At 41.0% G+C, this 21,726-nt stretch overlaps 1 protein-coding gene across 3 annotated transcripts in view; it reads left to right on the plus strand.

Moving 5' to 3' along the window:
- The first annotated feature begins 15,035 nt into the window (after positions 1-15,035).
- Positions 15,036-21,726, plus strand: part of CCDC175 (coiled-coil domain containing 175) — a 58,597-nt gene continuing 51,906 nt past the window's right edge. For 2 of the 3 annotated variants that reach the window (XM_009211624.4, XM_009211625.4), the window contains exons 1-3: positions 15,036-15,736; positions 17,334-17,419; positions 19,601-19,712. In XM_009211624.4, the coding sequence (XP_009209888.1) occupies positions 15,580-15,736; positions 17,334-17,419; positions 19,601-19,712 (355 nt within the window). In that variant the 5' untranslated portion in view covers positions 15,036-15,579. The remainder of the gene's footprint in view (positions 15,737-17,333; positions 17,420-19,600; positions 19,713-21,726) is intronic. The other variant, XM_003901876.5, reaches the window with a different exon arrangement.

Here is a 21,726-nt window from a genome sequence, read left to right on the forward strand (position 1 = left end):
ATGCATGGTCCCACCAGAAAACACAAAAGCTCGAAGTGACGAAGTCACTCAATGACATTCTGGGAGGGCTGAGACCAAGTGCTCACCTTATTTCTCTCCAGGACTGTGGAGTCAAACCCCAACCTGGCTTATGGTTTTTCTGGGTCATTAATAGAAAACTGAAAAGTGGTAAACTGTCAATCACTCTTCACATTGTACTTTGTGGGGTGGATGCAGATATTTAAGATCGTTTTAAAAAACTTGAAAGTGATATAAATCCTTACATAAACTGTACAGCAATAGGCAACAAAACACGGGCAAAAACAATTGTAATTGCCATGAACTCACCCTTTTAGTAATTACTTATTAAGCACTGACTGTGTGCCAAGCACTAAGAATGGGGCTGTGAATAAGAGAGATGATAATTCCTGCCCTCACTGTGTGAAGTCTTCTAATAATTCCTCACTGCTTTTTGTACAAGTCCAATTGCATATTTTGTTTCACTGCTACAATCAAATGTCAAAGACAAAGAGGTAGAAGTGAATGAAAGGAGTAGCAGTTGGAGAAAAAAAGGAATGATTGCTTATAAAAAGCTGCCTTTTACCAGTTTTACACATGGGTTCAGTGAATATTTGTGGAGTTATCCTTCTGTGCAAAGTGGTGTGAAGGTTACAAGGATCAGTTGGCACTGTGCCAGCAGCCAGAAACTCTCGTCACTGTGCTGGGGGAGAGGGCAGGTGGCTATGTGGAAATGCTAACTAAGCAAAGGGTAGCATAAAACAAGAGCCACTGGCCAGGCACGGTGGCTCACGCCTGTAATCCCAGCACTTTGGGAGGCCGAGGCGGGCGGATCACGAGGTCAGGAGTTCAAGACCAGCCTGATCAACATGGTGAAACTGCATCTCTACTAAAAATACAAAAATTAGCTGGGTGTGGTGGCACCTGCCTGTAATCCCAGCTACTTAGGAGGCTAAGGCAGGAGAATTGCTTGAAACTGGGAGGCAGAGGTTGCAGTGAGCTGAGATCGCACCACTGTACTCCAGCCTGGGCAACAGAGTAAGACTTTGTCTCCAAAAAAAAACAAGCCATGATGCAGGGTTTGAGCAACAGAAGATTCTCAGGGGCGGTGAATTTCAGAGCCGGGTCCTGGTTTGGTTTTTGCCAGATGAAGAAAGTCCAACCCGGATAAAGAAAGAACATGAGCTAAAGTGCCAAGATGTGGAGTGTGAGACATATGCAGAGAATGGTGAGTTAAACAAGCTTAGATGGGTTGTAAAGTTCTTGGGGTGGGAATGATGGTGCCAGATAAGGCTGAAAAGGTGGGTTGAGATCACAATGGGAAGAAACTTGGATGCCTGTGCCAAGGAGTTTGGGCTTTTTTCTCTACATCTCAGAGAGTCACATACACACAACAAAGGTGCAAGATACTGAAGGCTAGTTGAATAGAGTGATAATTGTAACCTAACTCCACCTGGGTGCCAAAAGACCCAGATCTTTACTAGAACAGCCACAGAAAGAATAGAAAGATATTCACCTGTCCCTGATCCTTGATGTTAACCCAGCATCCCTGCCAAGCACCCACCATGGATAGGTTCAGCTAACAGATGGTGTGGAGGGAGATTGGACTGGAGCTGGTAACCAACTAGCTGTGGGGCTTCAAGATGAAAGCTGGCCTTGAGCGTGAGTTCCTCCTTGAATTTTGCACCCAAGGAAGCTCAGTTGCCTCACCCTAGCCCAGCACTAAGACTCGCTGATCAGCAGGGTGCAATGCCATTTTCCAGGACAGAGCCCAGAAGAGATGATTTGGGGAAGGAAGATGGTAAGCTGAGTTGTTTTTTTTTTTTTAACGGTCACTAGATTTAGAAGAGGGTTTTCTTTTTTCTTTATGTTTTTCAGCCTCCAACCTTTTAGACAAAGTTTCTTCTACATGGCTTTATTGTATATAATTAATCTTCAATATCTGTATCTGCAGCATTGTCCCCATACTGTAGACCCAGGATTCCTTTCACAGGCAGCTGCTCATTAGGAAGGTCTAATTAGGAACTCTCTTTGCTGGCAGTGGTGGAGAAGATTCCTAAGGAAACTCCAGGCTTACAAAATGATAGGTATGGATGTAGATTTTTCACAAATGGAACATGGGGCACATTATACTCTGTTTCTACAGGGAGCATCAGCCCAGGTGATATTCAAGATGATGGAAGTAATATGAACAGATGAGAAGAGGACCAAGGGCAGAGCCCCTGGAAAACCCAGAGTGAGTGAGGTGATTCTGAAAGCTGTGAACAGTAGAAAATTCTTAGAGTCCATATATGGATGAGTGAAGGCAGTCGGAGCAGGTGAAGAAGCTGCAGTATTCTAATGGATAAAGCACGACAGTTTCTATGTCCTCTGCTCTTTCCCCACCCATGTTAGTTTCCTAGGGTTGCTCTACCAAAGTACCAAAATCTGGGTTTTTGGTTTTTTTTGTTTTTGTTTTTGTTTTTGAAACTCTCAGGCTGGAGTGAAGTGGTGCAATCTCAGCTCACTGCAACCTCCACCTCCCGGATTCAAGTGATTCTCCTGCCTCAGCCTCCCAAGTAGCTGGGATTACAGTTGCATGCAACCACACCCGGCTAATTTTTATATTTTTAGTAGAGATAGGGTTTCACCATGTTGGCCAGGTTGGTCTCAAACTCCTGACCTCAAGTGATCCACCATCTCAGCCTCCTCCCAAAGTGCTAGGATTACCAGGCATGAACCATCATGCCCAGCCTCAAAATCTGGGTCTCTTAAAACAATAGAAATTTATTCTGTCACTGTTCTGGAGGCCAGAAGTCCAAAATCAAGATGTTGGCAGGGCCATGCTCTCTTTGTTGGCTCTGAGGGAGAACCCTTCCTTGCCTCTTCTAATGTCTGCATTTGTCAGCCATCCTTGGTGCTCCCGACTTGCAGATGGGGTACTCCAGTCACTGGGCGCCTTCTCCCTGTGTATCTTCATATAGTCTTCCCTCTGTGTCCAAATTTCCCCTTTGAATAAGGACACCAGTCGTAATGGAATAGGGCCCACCCTAAGGACCTCATTTTAACTTGATTATCTCTATAAAGACCCTGTTTCCAGTAAGGTCACATTCTGAGGTACAGGGGTTTGGGGCTTCAACATATCTGGTTTAGGGGTGGTGCACAGTTCCACCCCGCCACCACCTGATGGCTCGTATGGGCCCTTACCCTACTATAAAGACTTCCTCCTGGTGTAGATCCCAGACCTATCTCTGCATTTTGTTTCTCCCTGTAGGGAATCACTACTGAGTAGTCCCACAGCTTTCTACTTCACCCAAATACATGTGGGGTATGGTTGATTGCTGGGCCTTGCTTCACAGATGTGAGGTTCCGGCAATCACCACATTGTCCATGAATAGGGCTGCGCCGAGCATCAGAAGGTTAGCAATCTTCTGTGTGCAGAGATGCACATTGGGCAGACAGAGGAGCCACCACTGGAGCTCACACCAAATGCGGTCATGGACCCTCTACTGATCCAGGCAGAAGGGCCACCTGCCTTCAGACGCTGACCCACTTCCCTAGTGCTTGATATTGGCACCCTCCTCAAGCTCCTCAATCGGATTTTTATTGTATGATTTTATTTTTGTGGTTTATTATTTTAATTTCTCCTTAATTCAATACATTTATTAAATTCAATGTTACAAAATCAGTCTGGCTGACCACATTTTCTTTGATAAGTAAATTGAAATGCATTAATATGCATTCTAGGCCATTATTGTCTTTGAAAGCAATTCTGCTAGAATCAGCTGTCTCTGGTTTCTTGTGGCAGACTGCCACAATTACTACTTGAGACGGTCACTACGACAGTTACTGTTACTACTTGAGACCATCATTATAAGACTGAAGGAAGAGGGACGAACGTAGAAATAATAACAAAAAAAACAAAAGAAACGGTTTTAAAGGAAGTTCCCAGGGGAAGAAGAGGGCTCCCGGCTTCTAGTGAGCAAGAGCAGCAGCCCTGAGCTTCTACAGCTCTTTGTATTTATTGAGTAGAAAGAGCAGGGAGGAGAAGCTAACAATTGGTCAGCTGCTTGATTGATCACAGGTTCATATTATTGCTAACAGGCTTCAGATTTGCCTAATCATAAGAAACACTTGTGCCTGGGTCATGACTGCCCTCAGCGTTCCTTCTGGGAGGCAGATGCAGTTTGTCAATTTGCCAACATTCTGCATTTATGAGAACAGTTTGCTGTTTACTCATATAGCCTCCAGTGGTATACTGAGTTGATCACAACCCTCACTCTTTCGGCCTGCAACAGTTTCTCCCTAAAATGATAAAATGGTCCTTAAGAATTAACACTTCATCTTGGCCTGCTTTCTTTAAACATACAACTGCTCTGGATTTTGCTTTCTATGTTTGTGTTTTTATAAAACAAGAGAAGTCATCACTAAATTATGACAGAAGTCTAATTCTTAAGTGACTAATGGCAGCCTATGTCAAAATAATACTCATAAAAATTAAACAGTTCATATGAAGGGTGACTTTTTTCAACTTTTATTTCTAGCCATCTCTAACAGAAATGAGGTAGCCAATATAACAGAAGAGACATTAACCTTTTTAAAAAATATATTAAAACATTTTAAGTAACTAGCATTTTATAACAAAACTATCACATTGAATTATATCTTCCCCAAAGTGATTTTTAATGATGCATTTGACATGTTAGAATCAAGATATTTAAGACTGCTTTTTAAAATGTATTATTAAAATCAAATTTAACTTGTTTTTTAGTAAAATGTGGTTTTAGCATCTCCCAGCCAGTTTTTAAATACTTAATAAGCTCAATGGAGGAAATGCTTAAGTTTGGCTTATAAATCAATGTAATGGTAAAATGTACTTTGTCAAAATTCAAGTAGTGAATGGATAATTCTCTTTTTTGTCAATGTTAAACCTTTGTTCCCTTGACTTATAAATCCAGGGTCAGTCAATAAAAAGGGTGTGTGTGTCGTGGAGACAGAGAGGAGTGAATAGGGAAGAGCATACAAAATGGGGTACACAGATTTGCCTTCAGCTTTTGGAGCGGTGCTTCATCCTTTCAGCAAAACATTCCTCAGGAATACCTGGCCAGTCCCCACCCACAGTGCCTCTCCAAAGCTCTACACTTCCCTAAGACATGTTCCTGGAATGCTTTCTCACATCCCTGTGGTTGAAGAGGCACATGCAACCATGTGGAAGCCCACTGCGCTTCAAGCTCCCACTTCTCCCCTGTAGGGAAGCTCCCCACTGGGAGTAGAGTGTGAACGTATACTCCTTCAGTGGAGATGGTTCAGAAGCCAGCTTTGCAAGCCAAGAATTTCTTTAATCACATATTTCATCTTAGAAGTTAATGTGAACTTGTCTGTCATTGCATAAGACATTTGCATTTACCTTAATTTAAAAATTCTTCCCCATACTTCTGCATTAAGTTGATTCAAGGAGAATATGCCATGTTTTTCTTTTTACACCAAATAGCCCTAGTTTGAGATAAATGGTCTTCAGTACTCAAGATGCCATGAAGGCAGTTTTGGCTGGGAGATGAAATAGGTTTTGACCCTTGAAAGGGGGCTGCACCATGACAGCAGACTTGGGAAGACCATGCTGCATCTTAGCCAAGCTTGTTTTTGAAGCTGGGCTCTTTGCACTGAGCCATACTGCCTTTCTAGTGTTTCCTGGCCCCTCTCCCTACAATCCCTAGCTCAGGAACAACACTTTCTCAGCGCGACTATTTGGTTGCAGATAATAGAAACCCACTAAAGTATATTAACCATAAATGGGCATTTACCGGAAGAACACAACAGAGTCCAAAGGCTTAACTGTAGGGCAGGCAGTATTTTTCTCAACACACAATTTTGCTGCTTTGACCTTCGTGGTTAAAGACGGAAGTGCTCAAATCCAGGCATTACCTAACAATTCTGCCATGAATAGAGGCAGAAAAGAAAGCACACAAATCTTAAGGAGCTTTATATAATGACTTAATTTTATATACACATTCATCCTGAGTCAGAATACACATCTACATTGCAACAGGAAAAGAAGCTGTAACAGTTGGAGTCGTGGTGACAATTCATTCTGTAACTCCGGAAGCTCATTTATCCAGCAGAGCTGAGAATCAGGAGTTCTCATTAACTAAAATCACAGTTAACTAAGATTTACCCCTTTAAAAATAGTAATTAGGCAATAATTCTGGTGCCATAAAATTTACTTAGAAGCAACCTTTATGTACAATTTAATCTGATGATTCAAAATGTCCTTCAGCATCTTATAATGGTAATGATCAGGAAGACCATTGTGAATGTCAGTTCTTGCCATACTGGCCTGGATACAAAAGTGGTGTGAAAGACCCTTTGGAAGTTGCTTTTTCCCTAGTATTTTTTTCTTTCTAATACTAGGCCTGAACTGCAGAAGATATTGAGCCCTATACTTTTTAAAATTCTGAACACATGAATCTTTTCTATTATCTTTTCAACAATATTGTAAATATCTATTATGTGCAAATGACTGTACTAGGTGCTGCAAGAGATGCAGATTTATGATGTGGCTTATCTTGCTCCAAGCATTGTTTTAAACATTTTAACTACATTCATTGATTTAATTCTCATGATTATCCTACAATGAAGGCCCAGTTTTACAGACCAGAAAATTGAGGCATAAAGTTTATAAAGATATTAAGTAAGAAGACTATTACACAGAAAACCATAAATCCACTCAGCCAGTGATAACTATCACCTAGGAAAAGTTTGAACAAAGTGCTTTGAAAACTCGGAGATTATTGGGATAAAGGAAAAAAATAATGGATGTTAGCTTTTGAGATGGGTTGACAATAGCAGTGTGATTTCAATAGGCAGAGAAACAATCTGCAATGCAGACTCTGAGTTTGAACAGGCTGAAATTTCACATGCTTGCAGCATAGCCAAGTGAGAATGTTTAGTCTTCAGGATTAACACTTAGGGGAGAAGATGGGCAGGAGATGCAACTCGAGAGTTATTTGTGAAGATTTACTTCTATGCGAGAGGAGAGTTTAGAGAGCATAAAGAGACCAGGATGGAGCGCAAGGAGAATGCCCTCTTTTAGGAAACAGAAGAAAGAAAACAAGGGAGCCAGTGAAGGATGTGAAGAAGGAATAACCAGAATGAGAAAAGTAGAATGGCATGGTGTCTTGGGAGCCAATAAGGAGTGAGTTGCTAAAGACGGGTTGAGGGAGCTGGGCAAGGGTGTCAGATTCTGCAGGAAAGAAGATGGAGTTGAATGAGGCTTGAGCAAAGGCAATTAGAAGATGAGGAGGAGGTATTTTAGAACACAGAGTAAAAGGATGCATTACAGCCAAGATGTAGACCACACTGTTAAGAAGTTTGGCAACGAAGGGAAGCAGGGGGATTCCATGGCAGGGGGGTTTATGAGAGGCCTAGGTTTAGTAAGAGAATACTGGGCAGGAGGTCCAAGGAACACTTGGAAGACCTAGGTGAGCAGGAGCTCATTGAGGAAGGTCCCTGAGGAGATGGGAGGGAATGGGAGTGACAGCTGCAATTATTTATGTGTATTTTTACTTTCCCTAAAGAGCTCCAGAAATTCTTACCTGCATCCATATATGGAGGTCATTCAGTGACATTTTGTAAATTAATAAAAAAGAAAAAAAGACAGATTTTTAAATCAAATGGAGCATTTACCTACTCCAAAGATCTTACACTTTTTAAAAATAAGAACTAAATTAAAATAAGAAAAAATAAGGAAAATAAGAATATTGCTCCTTAAAGATCACAGTGTTGGAATTGTCTGTGAAAATGCTAAATGAGCATTTAAAAAAATAATCATTGCTACAAGGATGGCCCCTGCAACGTAATTTAAGATAATAATGATAAAATGAAATAAGGTACCTTTGCTAAATATGGCATTGGTTGTTTCAGGCCTAATTTAGTTTCTAATTACTCTGCAAATTCTCACTCGAAAAAAAAAAATTATAATGCCTGTAAATTGATATCCTCTCCTACCATAAAATGTTACCTTAGGCAGAAACAAACTGATTTGTTACCAAGCAGCTGCCAGCAGGGAGCAGCCCGATCTGTTCATCAGTACCGTATTCACAGCAGTATTGTCTGAAACACAAAATCCAGCTTCACAGTTTGGAATTCAGGCCCTTCACAGTGAAGTCACTACCCAAGTTTCTGGTTGGGCTTCTGCTTTTCCTCTCCAAGCACCTCACGCTCATTGGCCACACCTCCACGGCTCTGCTAACATCCTGTAGAATGCGGAGTGCCCTCCTCACCCCAGGCCCAACTCCCTGCCCCGTTGTAGGGCCACAGGACAGCTCTGGCAGAGCAGGCAGTGCTCCATGCCACTGTTCAACTCTACGGCTGGGGGGTTAACCCCAAGGTTATTGAATCGCTCATCTAAGAGTAATTTTCAAAAAATAGGATACTGATAATAATCACCCCAGAGAGTTGTGATAAAGTCATGGAAGCAAGTACATTTTGTAAAACTGTAAAATGCCTTGCAGTTGTGGGCAGTAGTTATGGTACCCCACTTCTTATACGGAATTACACCTGGTTCTCAAGTGAGCTCCAAAATCCTCCCTTTTCCCACCTTCAAGGCCGTCTTCTTGGGAACAGGATACAAATCTCATCCACGTGTTTAGTCAAATGACTGATTAAACTATTTGATATGTAAGAAAGCCCCACACAGGCCGACTGGATTAAGTGAGAAAGTGAACCTCTAGGGAAAACAGCACTGCCCAAGCTCTTAGTCCCTGGAATGGGGAGGGCTCTAGAAAGGAGGATCCTGTGAGCGGAAGCAGCCGGCAGCACCGATTTCTACTTCCCCTTTTTTTTTTCTTTTTTCTTTTTTGAGACAGCGTTTTGCTCTTGTTGCCCAGGCTGGAGTGCCATGGCACGATCTCCACCTCCCAGGTTCGAGCCATTCTCCTGCCTCAGCCTCCCAAGTAGCTGGGGTTACAGGCGCACGCCACCATGCCCAGCTAATTTTTGAATTTTTAGTAGAGACGGGGTTTCACCATGTTGGCCAGGCTGGTCTCCTCCTCTTTCTCGCCTCTCTCTTCCTCAGCGGGGCCTCCCCTAGCGCCACCTATAGGTCTGTTTTGTATAATACATGCTCAGGGCCCAGCACACAGTAGGCACACAACTAACACGCCATCCAGTGACAATAGCATTGAAATAAAACCAATTTCCCACCTCTGTGACAGTGACTGTTGATTTAATTACAGAAACTTTCACTAAGGATTGAACGACCAAGAAGCTTAAGGAAGCCTAGGGATGGCAGAAAGGAGAGTCGCGTTTCTATTTCAGAAGAAATGCTTTTTATTTTCCATTAGTAGAAAGAAAAGATGAAAAATACTTAGCCTGTGCTCTGTGGTAAGCACATCTTTATTCTGCTTAATCTTCTTAATCCCAACATGTAAAAATCCCATTGTACAGATGAAGAATGGAGAATTGAGTTTAAGCCAGTCTAAAACCTCTAGCAAATAATGCAACCAATATATGTCCCAAACCTGTTTAGTCCCAAGAAATTCCTGGAGATAGATAAAAACAAAGAAAGAAGGCCGGGCGCGGTGGCTCAAGCCTGTAATCCCAGCACTTTGGGAGGCCAAGACGGGCGGATCACGAGGTCAGGAGATCGAGACCATCCTGGCTAACACGGTGAAACCCCGTCTCTACTAAAAAATACAAAAAACTAGCTGGGCGAGGTGGCGGGCGCCTGCAGTCCCAGCTATTCGGGAGGCTGAGGCAGGAGAATGGCGTAAACCCGGGAGGCGGAGCTTGCAGTGAACTGAGATCCGGGCACTGCACTCCAGCCCGGGCGACAGAGCGAGACTCCGTCTCAAAAAAATAAAAAATAAAAAATAAAAAAATAAAAACAAAGAAAAAAATGGAAAAGGGATCCTCTTAGTTGTGACAAACACTGATATGGTCTGTTCGTCCTCAGACATGCCCTGCTTTCCTTGTTTGGCATAACTCCATCAGAGGCACCAATCCATCTGTTTGCTTCTCTGACAATCTGGCACTACCTGGGGAACATAATCTTCCTGCCATTTTACCACAAAAATACCCATATGCTGGAGTCACTGTAGCTGAGAATTATAGCCTGACCACAGAACAGACACTTTAGAAGCTGTGAGAATCCCAAGGGATAGGAAATCTTTGTTGAATATATAAACCTCTTTCAGACCATGGATCGAGGAGGAAAGCCTTAAACTTGAAGGCTTAAAATGGGGAAATCTTACCAGTACACAATGCAAGAGGACCAAGCCTTTGCAGCCCCAAGGAAGGATTCACCCAGCCAGCTAGGTGAGTCACCCAACATCACAAAGGACTGATGCTGGGCTTCATAAATAATAGTTTGGAGAACATATGTATGGCTGACATCCTGTGGAAAAACCTCCAGCTCTTCTCAACCCTCTTCTCTCCCGCTGCCTCCCCAGAGAGGCTAGTAATTCAGATTCTCACTGTCCTAACCTTTTTTTCTTTTCTTTTCTCTTTTTTTTTTTTTTTTTTTTTTTTTTTTGAGACAGAGTCTAGCTCTGTTGCCCAGGCTGGAGTGCAATGGCGCGATCTCAGCTCACTCCAAGCTCCGCCTCCCGGGTTCACGCCATTCTCCTGCCTCAGCTTCCTGAGTAACTGGGACTACAGGCGCCTGTCACCACATCCGACTAATTTTTTGTACTTTTAGTAGAGACGGGGTTTCACCGTGTTAGCCAGGAGGATCTCCATCCCCTGACCTCGTGATACACCCGCCTCGGCCTCCCAAAGTGCCGGGATTACAGGCGTGAGCCACCGCGCCCAGCCTCTAACCTGTTTTTCATGGGTGGCCTTGGGATCTAGCTGTAGCCGTTGAGACATAAAAGGAAGTATATGGGACTCTGAGAGGATTTTCTTCCTTGAGGAAAAGGAAGAAGGGCTTCTACATGTGGCTCCTTTCCACTTCCCCCTGCCTTTGCACAAGGGTGGGATGTCTGGGGCTGCAGCAGCCATCTGTGACCATGAGACAAGCAGCTTGATGATGAAATGACAACATGCACAAAGCACTGAAACACGCAACCACTTTCTATATGTGAGATATTTGACCCGACCAACAAGAATGGAACCTTGCCTTGATCTAACACAGGGTCTAGGCCCGAGGAGTTTAGACTTTGCCTAGAGATACTAGATTTATGCAAAGATGCTCTAAGAGCAATGTTATCATCCAATACGATATAGACCTCACATACAGAGACTGCAAACCTGCCCGAACACATGAGCATATTCATTCCTGCGCAAGTTAGGGGCCAAACTCCAAGGAACAGTTGGGGTTCTTTCCCTGGCTCTAACAGCAGCAAGGGGTAAACAGCAACAAACTTGCTTTATGATAACTAAAAATCTATGTCAGCACCGGACTGGAGGATTCTCAATGTCATACTGGCTGTTCAGCAAAAGTTCTCTTTAAAATACTGACTGAAAGATAAATGTATCTGTTTGTGTTACCAAAGTAAAAATACATGAGAAAAGGACATGCATTCTGGCCAAGTGAACACCATCTGTAAGTAGTGAAGGCTGAGAAACCTTTTTTTATATGTCAATTATTTTTAAAGTTTCCTATGGCTGCTGTTACAAATTACCACAAATTTAGTGGCTTAAAAAAGTACAAATATATTTTTTTAAGTAAAGCAAATTTACTTAAATTTAAACAATACTTAAATGTATTGTTTTACCATTTTGGAGGTCAGAAGTTCGAAATGAGTCTTTCCTAGTGAAAATCAAGATGTCAGCAAGGCCGCATTCTTTCTGGAGGCTCTAAGGTAGAATCTATTTCCTTACCTTTTCTAGTTTCCAGAGACCACCTGCATTCCTTGGTTCATGGTCCCCTTCCTCCATCTTAAAACTAGCAGCATAGCATCTCCAAATCTTTCTCTGACTTTGATATTGACTCTTCTGCCTCTGTCTTTCAGTTATAAGAACTCTTGTGGCCGGGTGCAGTGACTCACGCCTGTAATCCCAGCACTTTGGGAGGCCGAGGCAGGCGGATCACCTAAGGTCAAGAGTTCAAGACCAGCCTGGGAAACCCCATCTTTACTAAAAATACAAAAATTAGCTGGGTGTGGTGGCGTGTGCCTGTAATCCCAGGTACTCAGGAGGCTGAGGCAGGAGAATCACTTGAACCCAGGAGGTGGAGGTTGCAATGAGCCGAGATTGTGCCACCAGACTCCAGCCTGGGTGACAAGAGTGAGGCTCTGTCTCAAAGAAAAAAAAAAAAATCTCTTATGATTACATTGGACCCACCTGTACAATCTAGGCTACTTTCCCCATCTTGGAGTTTACTTGTTAACAATCTTACTTCCCTCTACAACTTTAATTACCCCTTACCAGGTAACCTAATATATTCACAAGTTTCAGAATTAGGATGTGGACATTTTGGGGAGGCATTATTTTACCTACCACACCTATAATTTCACTAACCAGGAATAACCACAGTTAATATTTTAGTAAACAATTCTTCTCAGACCGTTTTCTATGCATGTGCATATAGAGATATACCTATATACATCTCTACAGATATATAGATTTGTAAAAATTAGATATTAATTGAATACTATACATTTCTTTTCAACTTGCTTTTCCCACTTTATACATATGTATGTGTATGTACATGTAAATTTCTACCCATTATTCTTAATAGGTACCCCTATTATTACTTTATCATCAGTGTTTTTTAAGTATCTACTATGTGCTCACTTAATTTAACCCTTTGAACAATCCTATGAACTGAGCACTCCTATCACCGTCACCACCCCTTTAGAGCTGGGACATTGGCAGCATGAGCTGGGCGGCTGTCTCAGGAGATACTCAATCCAATCAGTAGTGGAATGCATTTAAATCCACCAGAACCCAAGCTCTTAACCACATGGTGGATTGCCTCCTAGATTGTTCCACTGCATGGATGTCCCATAAATTACTTAACAACAGTGTCCTCCTGTAGATCATTTGGGCTATTTTTCACTATTTAAAACAGGACTGCAATAAATGAGTTCACACCTATGTCCATGGACTAACCTGTGGTTATTTCTTTAAGAACAGTTCTTAGAAGAATTACTGTATGCCAAGGCTCCTTATACAAATTTCCAAATTGTCCTTCAGATAGTATGCATATTCCCAGTATCGATATTTTGAAGTATTATTCTTTTTAATCTTAATATTATGAGGAAATGAGAGTATTATTTTTCTTTGAATGCTATTGAGGATAAATGTTCTTTCAATATGTTTCTTGGAATTTTTTCCTTTTATTAAGTGCTGATTCATGTTGTTTGCCTAGTTTTCTATTTCAGAATTAATAAAGTTTCTTTTGAAAAATTATGGTTGAATTTTACACAGGGCATCCCACATAAAAGGAACCATGAGACAAAGTAGAAGCTGATCGTTTTTCACAAAACATTTAGTTTGTAAAAATTAAATATTAATTGAATACATTTCTTTTTCAACTTGCTTTTCCCACTTTATACATATGTATGTGTATGTACATGTAACTTTCTTACAAAGTTCAGGGAAAAAGAAACTATTAGAGACATGAAGGGAAATAGAGAAATGTAAAAATTCAGAAAACCTATAACAAATCCAGTAAGTGGGGAGGACACAAAATGCCCCCTTAAGATTAGCTTTTATTCATAGATAATGGAGAGCCATGTGATCCAAATGAGGTGATGAGTAGGAAGAGTCTTCTGGTGACAGCCTAAGGGTTGCCTTGAAGTAGTCCAGTCTAGATATTTCCAGAAGAGAGAAGTATATCACAAGGAATTTGTTACAAGGGCTATAGAAGCCAAAGGGTAAGAAGATAAAGAAGACCCCAGATATCAGAGCCGCCGTAACACCTGTACTGTACACACACAAGCTCACATTTAGTGCCGAGCAGCTGGAGACTGCTGGAGTCACCGGCTCCTACTCCTGCCACCTCTAGAGCCACCAAAACTGCTGGGACCTACAGTCGACTGTAGCCTGAAACTACCACTTCTGGAGGCAGAAATAGCAGGATTTCTTGGCCTTCTAATCTCCCACCAGTGTTTCCCATTAGTGGAACTTACCAAGAAAACAGCTGGCAAGGATATCCAAGAAATTTCATATCCAGTCTTCTTGCTCCTGCCACACAGAGGAGGGCCCAGAAGGGCAGGAGCAGATTTGAATACTAATAGACCAAATCCAGCAAAAAAGGAGGATGTTGGCCAGGGTGGTGTCCAACGCCAAAATATGGCTCTCCCTGGATGAAGGAGGCCTGGATTCTAGAACTAGTTCTGCTACTGATATGCTGTGACCCCTCCAAGGCAGTGTTGCACAGTGGTTCAGGATGTAGCTCAGTGCCCTCATTTGCAAAGCAGGCAATAATACCTAGCTCAAAAGATTATTCGTGAGGGTTAAATGGGGTACTGCAAAGTATGTAAAACAGTGCCTGGAACAAAAGAAGCATTTAACAATTGATAGCTATTGTCATTATTACTATCATTCTAATTTCAGTTTTGCCATCTGTAGAGAAAAGAACAGGAGGGTTGAATCACCTTTGCTTCTCTCTAACCCACCAGAGGAAAAGTAACTAACAGACTCAAACTGAGCCTCATGCTAAGCTGAATTTTGGAGATGCATAGAAAAATGAATAATATCCTCCTGTCCCTGTCATCACAGAGCTCACAGTTCAATGGGAAGACAGAAAAAAATCACTATGATTCAAGGCAAAATGAGCTCAGTGATATACTAAATACAAGGAAAGTTCTAAAGGAGTACAAAAGAAGGTTTTGTAGCATAGTAGAAAGATTCATACAGACTTCACTTATTTATGTTATGTTATGTTATGTTATGTTATGTTATGTTATGTTTTATTTTGAGATGGAGTTTAGCTCTTGTTGCCCAGGCTGGAGTGCAATGGCGCGATCTCGGTTCACTACAACTTTTCCTCCCGGTTCAAGCGATTCTCCTGCCTCAGCCTCCTGAGTAGCTGGGACTACAGGCACGCGCCACCACGCCAGGCTAATTTTTGTATTTTTAGTAGAGACGGGGTTTCACCATGTTGATCAGGCTGGTCTTGAATTCCTGACCACAGGTGATCCCACTTTGGCCTCGCAAAGTGCTGGGATTACAGGTGTGAGCCGCCTCGCCCGGCCCAGACGTCGATTTAAATCCAATATTATCCTCTTGTGGTCTTGAGCAGTTCATTTAGTTGCCCGCGCCTCAGTTTACTTGTCTGTAAAAGTGGAGGTATTAAAAGTGCCTGCTCACAAAGTTCTTGTGAAGATTAAGTGAGCTACTGTATATAAAGGTTATCCGACAGTACCCAGCACAAAGATGCGCTCAGAAGTGATCATTATTATGATTCCAGTGCTCCACAAAAAAGACACAGGCCTGAACTAACGAAATGGAAATTGAAAGGGGGAAAAGTTAGCTAAAGAGAGAGTCATTCTTCCCGGACTGCTTAATTATTGTGAATAAAATTAGAGAACCAGGGAGGTACCTATTAGAGGTATGGGCCACGAGGGGGCGCCCCAGGACCTCGGCGTCCTCGTTGCCCGTGGCAACCGGCAATCCCTGGCTCTGGCTTAGGAGGAACTCAGCTAGAACGGCAAAATGGCCCTGAGTCCCTGGACCCCAGGGCTGGGCGCTGGCGAGAAGCTGGTGCAGGCGGCCGCCGTCTCCACCGGCCCCTCCCTGGAATTATGCACTTTCCCCTCCACCCTGGGCTCCTCCGTCGCGGTCGAGGCGCTGGAGCAGCTGTTTGTTGTGGGTGAGACGCCCCTCGGGCGCTGGAAGGGACGTCCCCTCAGAGGTGGCGCTTAGGAGGCGCTCAGCGGGAACGCTGAGCGGGGACTCTCCTCCCGGAACCAGGGCATCACTGGCCAGGGCAGAGCCTTCTCCCCGCTCCTTGGAGGCCGGGGAGAGAGAGGTGGCGGGTGGGACCAAGCGCCCAGCTCTCCTGCTCTAGCGCAGCTGGGGTGACTTCGCTCAACCCTGAATAGTGGTTGGTGACAAATCCGGGACTCTCAAGCCACTGCCCTATGCCTGCGACCTGAGTACACACCTGCATTTAGATTATGCCTTCTATTTCAGTCCTCTTCCTGCCTTTCCTTTACAAGTTAACATCCTCCCACATTTTGCCATGGCAAACTGGAAAATTTAACAAGCAAATAGGAAAGGGAGTGTTTAAGAGGCTCCTGTTGTATTAAGCAAGAAAAATTAGATGTAAAAGGTTGTTTAGGAGATTCTAATAGAAAATTACCTTGGATGGGGCCAGGTTAAAATATTTTTCAGTTAGAAAGCTGAACCTGTAATCAAGTCACTTAAGCTTAAGGTAAGACAATTCAAGAAAGGGTGTTTCTTGGTCGGTGCAAAAACCGTTTAGGCCAAACAACAAAACATTTCAGTGCTTCACTAGAATCATCCCATTTCTTCAAGATAATCGTATTGATTTATGTTACAATGTTACTATTAATTTGGGATAGTTTTTATTTTCCTCCTTAAATGCACTAGGTTAATTTCACAATTCTTGGCAAATATTCTTGGGTGAATGTTATCGTGAAGAATGTTGGCTGGGCGCCGGGGCTCAAGCCTGTAATCCCAGCACTTTGGAAGGCCGAGGCAGGTGGATACCTGAGGTCAGGAATTTGAGACCAGCCTGGCCAACATGGTGAAACCCCGTCTCTACTAAAAATACAAAAAATTAGCCGGGCGTGGTGACGCACATCTGTAATCCCAGCTACTCAGGAGGCTGAGGCAGGAGAATAGGTTGAACTCGGGAGGCGGAGGTTGCAGTGAGCCGAGATCGCGCCACTGCACTCCAGCCTGGGCGACCGAGCGAGACTCCGTCTCAAAAAAAATAAAAAATAAAATAAAATAAAAGAATGTTAACCACCGAGGAGACCTAAAGTTATTAAGACCTAAATTATTCGCATGTATCTGAGGTCATTGTCAATGATAGAGCTAGAACCTTGAACTCTCTTCATACTTGATCTCTAGATCAGCATGCCATTGCAACCCTAGTACTTATGTACAAATACATTTTTCTGTTAATAATATCTAGACACTCAGAACATATTTCACAGGGAAAAAAAATCATTACACATTCTTGCCCTGAGTAGGAGTTATAAAATATTAATATGTAAATCTCCAGCACATTTGTCCTCAAGGAGCATAAAATATATACCTAAATTATAACATTATGGAATAAGAAATAAGTACAAAAGAGATTAGTGTAATGTACAATAACAATTCAGAGATTGAAGATGTAACTTCCAACCAAGTAAGCATTTGAGCTAGATCATAAAAGGTTAAGTAGAATTTGGATAGATAAATAAGAGATCTTTATTTTCTAATTTTTTTTTCAGAACGATCACTGCAAAGTGACTATTTTAAATGTAATGAAGAAGCTAAGATCTTTCTTAAGGACATTGCTGTAGCTGTTAAGAAATTGGTATTGTATTATCTATAACAACCATTTCTTCAATCTTCCACATATTTCTTCATCAAACTTTCATTTAGCAACAATTCTGTTCAAACTATTAAGTAGATGACTAGAGAATATAGTTACCTTGAACTTAAAAATATTTTTCTCTCAATTTTGTAAGTATTTGCATAATTATTGATCAACTGTGGATTGTTACTGGATTTTCCATGGAGAAAACTAAATTATGGGCTTATGACTGTGGATGAGGGCAAGCTCATTTAGAGAAAGCAATGTGGGTGATAATAGGGTTCAGTGAAGAGGTGGACCACATGGGCAAATGCTTGGGACACCAATATACAAGCATTCCTTAAAACAAATACACACACAATCTCTGGAATAAATTGCAAGCATGGTGCTAATTAACTCAGTTCTCTATAAGCAATTCCTTGCATAACTGGTCAAAGATTATTTGACATATGTTTCACTGAAGTAGACTGTACTGTTAGTGAAAACAAAGAGGAACTCTTTCAATTACACTCATCTAGCCCCTATCAAAGACATGTTGAAGAAGTATTTAAAGAATTTCCTTCTGAGGTGTCACAGACCTCTCTTTTCGGCCAAGGATGATATTGACAATGCTTCCTTGGCACAGTCAGAATGGCGAAGGCTCTCCATTTTATTTAAAAATATTGAATAAGAATCTACTATATATCAAATTGCTAAAAATGTAGAAATATGGCTGTAAATGAGTTTGAATCCACAGACTGCTGATAAAACTCTTATTACTTTATATTTCATATTATACACACATACACACACACATATATATATATCTATACTACATAATCATAGTTTACAATCCTACTTAATTGAGTAGATACATGTAAACACTTAGGGATCATGTGTGTTGTGCAGCACTGTGGTGCTGTGGAAACATTTTTCCCTGCTTGGTTCTTTCAGTTATGTCTTTCACTAGGATTTTAAGGGGCCAAAATATTTATTGTGGTTAAAGTATCTAGTCTGTATTCATTTAATATCTGAGCTGTGAAATCTCTTAAAAAACAGAGATTAGGCTGGGTGTGGTGGCTCATGCCTGTAATCCCAGCACTCTGGGAGGCTGAGACTGGTGGATCACTTGAAGTCAGGAGTTCGAGACTAGCCTGGCCAAGACATGGCGAAACTCCACCTCTACTAAAAATACAAAAATTATTTTTATTTTTTTATGCTCCTCATGGTGGCAGGAGCCAGTAATTCTAGCTACTTGGGGAGGCTGTAGGAGAAATCGCTTGAACCCAGGAAGCAGAGGTTGCAGTGAGCTGAGATTGCCCTACTGCACTCCAGCCTGGTCAACAGAGCGAGATTCCATTTAAAAAAAAAAAAAAAAAAACAGAGATCAATCCTTTTATTTTTAAAAGTAATAAATGTTCATTATTATAAAAGTAATACATGTTGACTCTGAAAAATTTAGAAAAAATAGATAAGCAAAAGGACCACATTAAAATAATCACAATTAATGCTGATGAATATACTTTCTACTTTCAGGGTATAGGTGATGACTGCACTGAATTTCATTTTTTACAGAAAAGTGATCATGCTATATATGTAATTATATAGTCTGCTTTTTATAATTCATAAAATATAATGGCAGGTTCTCAGGTCATAAAATAGCTATAGCTATTATGACAGTTTATTTAAAAGATGATTTATCTATTTTTTCCCACCAACTGATTTCTCAGCAGTGTTTCCTTTCTTAAAGTAGCCTCACCTAAAAGTAATAATAACAGCTTTACCTATTTGTTGGGGTTTGTAGGTGTGTATGAGAAAACCATTGTTCTCTTTATACCTAAGCATATTTTCATAGGCAATTTCCATATTTTAATAAGTAGCTTTCTTTCTCAATATTACCATTTTTGTTAGCGTCTTTCCTTTTAAATGGATTGAAACTGCATATAAGAAACAGATACTCATAAAGAAAAGATAATTTCTCAGTAGAATAAAATCAATAGAAAGTAAGAGATAAATTAACAGACACCTTAAATAGTGACTGTAGATACTTTTCCCAGTTTCTGTTCCAAATAAAAATAATGGCAGAAGATATTTAATGAAATTATATTTTGACCCCTGAAAACATTTATAGGGCATTGTTTAGGAAATCAATCTTACTATTTTAGTGTCTTAACTTTTTAAAAATGTAATTTAAATTTTCAGGAAGAAATGAGAAAAGCCACAATCGATCTTTTGGAGATTGAAAGCATGGAACTCAACAAACTATACTATCTATTGGAAACTCTTCCCAGTAGCATTAAGAGGGAATTGGAAGGTACTTTTGAGGTTATCAACTCTAGAAATTTAGTTGATCTTATAATAGAATGAAGTACTTTCAACAAGATGAGTTTCATAGTTATTGCTCATGTAAGATATAGCTAGAAAGCATACATGACACAAACACAGTAAAGTCCATAATAATTTTCTCTTATATGTTAAGTGGAAATAGTATATATAACACTTGAATTTATATAGTTTTGTTTCTAAATAGACTATAGATAAATGGATCAGCCCATTCCAAATTGGTATTTATCCAATTAAATCAGGCAACTTGGCTGGCCTGAACCATCATTCTGCTTTCTGTCTCTGAGTTTTGGCTACTCTGGGTACCTCATATAAGTAGTATCATACAGTATTTGTCCTCATGACCAGCTTCCTTCACCGAGCATAATATCTTCAACGTTCATTCATACTGTTGTATGTGTCAGAACTGCCCTTCTTTTTAAGGCTGAATAATATTTCATTTGTTTGTATCTATCACATTTCCTTATCCATTTCATCTGCAAATTGTCACTGGGGTTGCTCCCATCTTTTACCTGTTGTGAATAATGCTGTTACGAACATAGGTATCCAAATACAAGTTGAGCACCACTTATCCAAAACAGTTGTGACTAGGTATGTTTCCAATTTCTGGTTTTTTTTTTTTTTTTGGAATTTTGAATATTTGCATTATACTTTCCAGTTGAACATCCCTAATCCATAAATCTGAAATGCTTCATTGAGCATTTCCTTTGATCATAATGTAGATCCTCAAAAGGTTTGGGGTTTTGGAGCATTTCCAAAATTATGCTCAAAAGAAATGTTTTTGGAGCATTTCAGTTTTCAGATTTTTGGATTAGGGATATTCCACCTGTATCCAAGTCCCTGCTTTCATTTTTTTTGTTTGTTTGTATATTTATGCATAAGCAGAATTGCTAGATTATATGGTAATTGTACATTCATTTTTTTTTTACTGGGGTCAGATCTTACAGAGTCATATATTCAATATTTTGAAGATCTGCCTTGCCATTTTCAACACTGGCTGCACCATTTTGTGTTTCCACCAACAATGCACAAGGATTCCAGTATCTCTACATCCTTGCCAGTACTTGTTATTTTCCAGATTTTTGTGTTTGTGATTTTTCTGATCACTCTCCAAGTGGCTGTGAAGTGTTATCTTATTGTGATTTGATTTGCATTTCCCCAGTGATTAGAGATGTTGAGCTTCCTTTTGTCTGCTCATTGGCCATTGGTACATCTTCTTTGGAGAAATGTCTATTCAGGTCCTTTATCCATCTTTTAATCAGGTTCGTTTTTTTGTTGTTGTTGAGTTGTAGGAGTTCTTTATGTACTCTGAATGTTAACCACTGATTAGATACATGATTTGCAAAATTTTTTCCCATTCCATGGGTTGCCTTTTCACTCTGTTGATAGTGACCTTTGAAGCACAAAAGTTTTAAATTTTGATGCAGTCAAGAAATCATTGCCAAATTCAGTGCCATGAAGCTTTTCTCTATGTTTTATTCTAAGGGTGTTACAGTTTAAGCTCTTATGTTTAGGTCTTCAATCTTTTTTTTTTTTTTTTTAAGGTAAATTTTGTATTTGGGGTAAGGGTCAAACTTTATTTCTCCAGATGCCAGGTATATTGACTGAGGCTCACAGCTGAGTTCTTCTCCAGGAATTACCTTCAACAAAAGAGAGAAGGGACCGGGTGCGGTACCTTACGCCTGTAATCCCAGTACTTTGGGAGGCTGAGGCGGGTGGATCACAAGGTCAGGAGTTTGAGACCAGCCTGGCCAACATAGTGAAACCCCATCTCTACTGAAAGTACAAAAAACAATTAGCCAGGAGTGCTGGCGCATGCCTGTAGTCCCAGCTACTCAGGAGACTGAGGCAGGAGAATCGCTTGAACCCGGGAGGCAGAGGTTGCAGTGAGCCAAGATCGCACCACTGCACTCCAGCCTGGGTAACAGGGCGAGACTTCGTCTCAAAACAAAAACAAGCAAACAAACAAAAACAAAAGAGAGAAG

This window comes from Papio anubis, chromosome 7 (assembly GCF_008728515.1).
Source record: "Papio anubis isolate 15944 chromosome 7, Panubis1.0, whole genome shotgun sequence".
NCBI classification, from domain to species: Eukaryota; Metazoa; Chordata; class Mammalia; order Primates; family Cercopithecidae; genus Papio; species Papio anubis.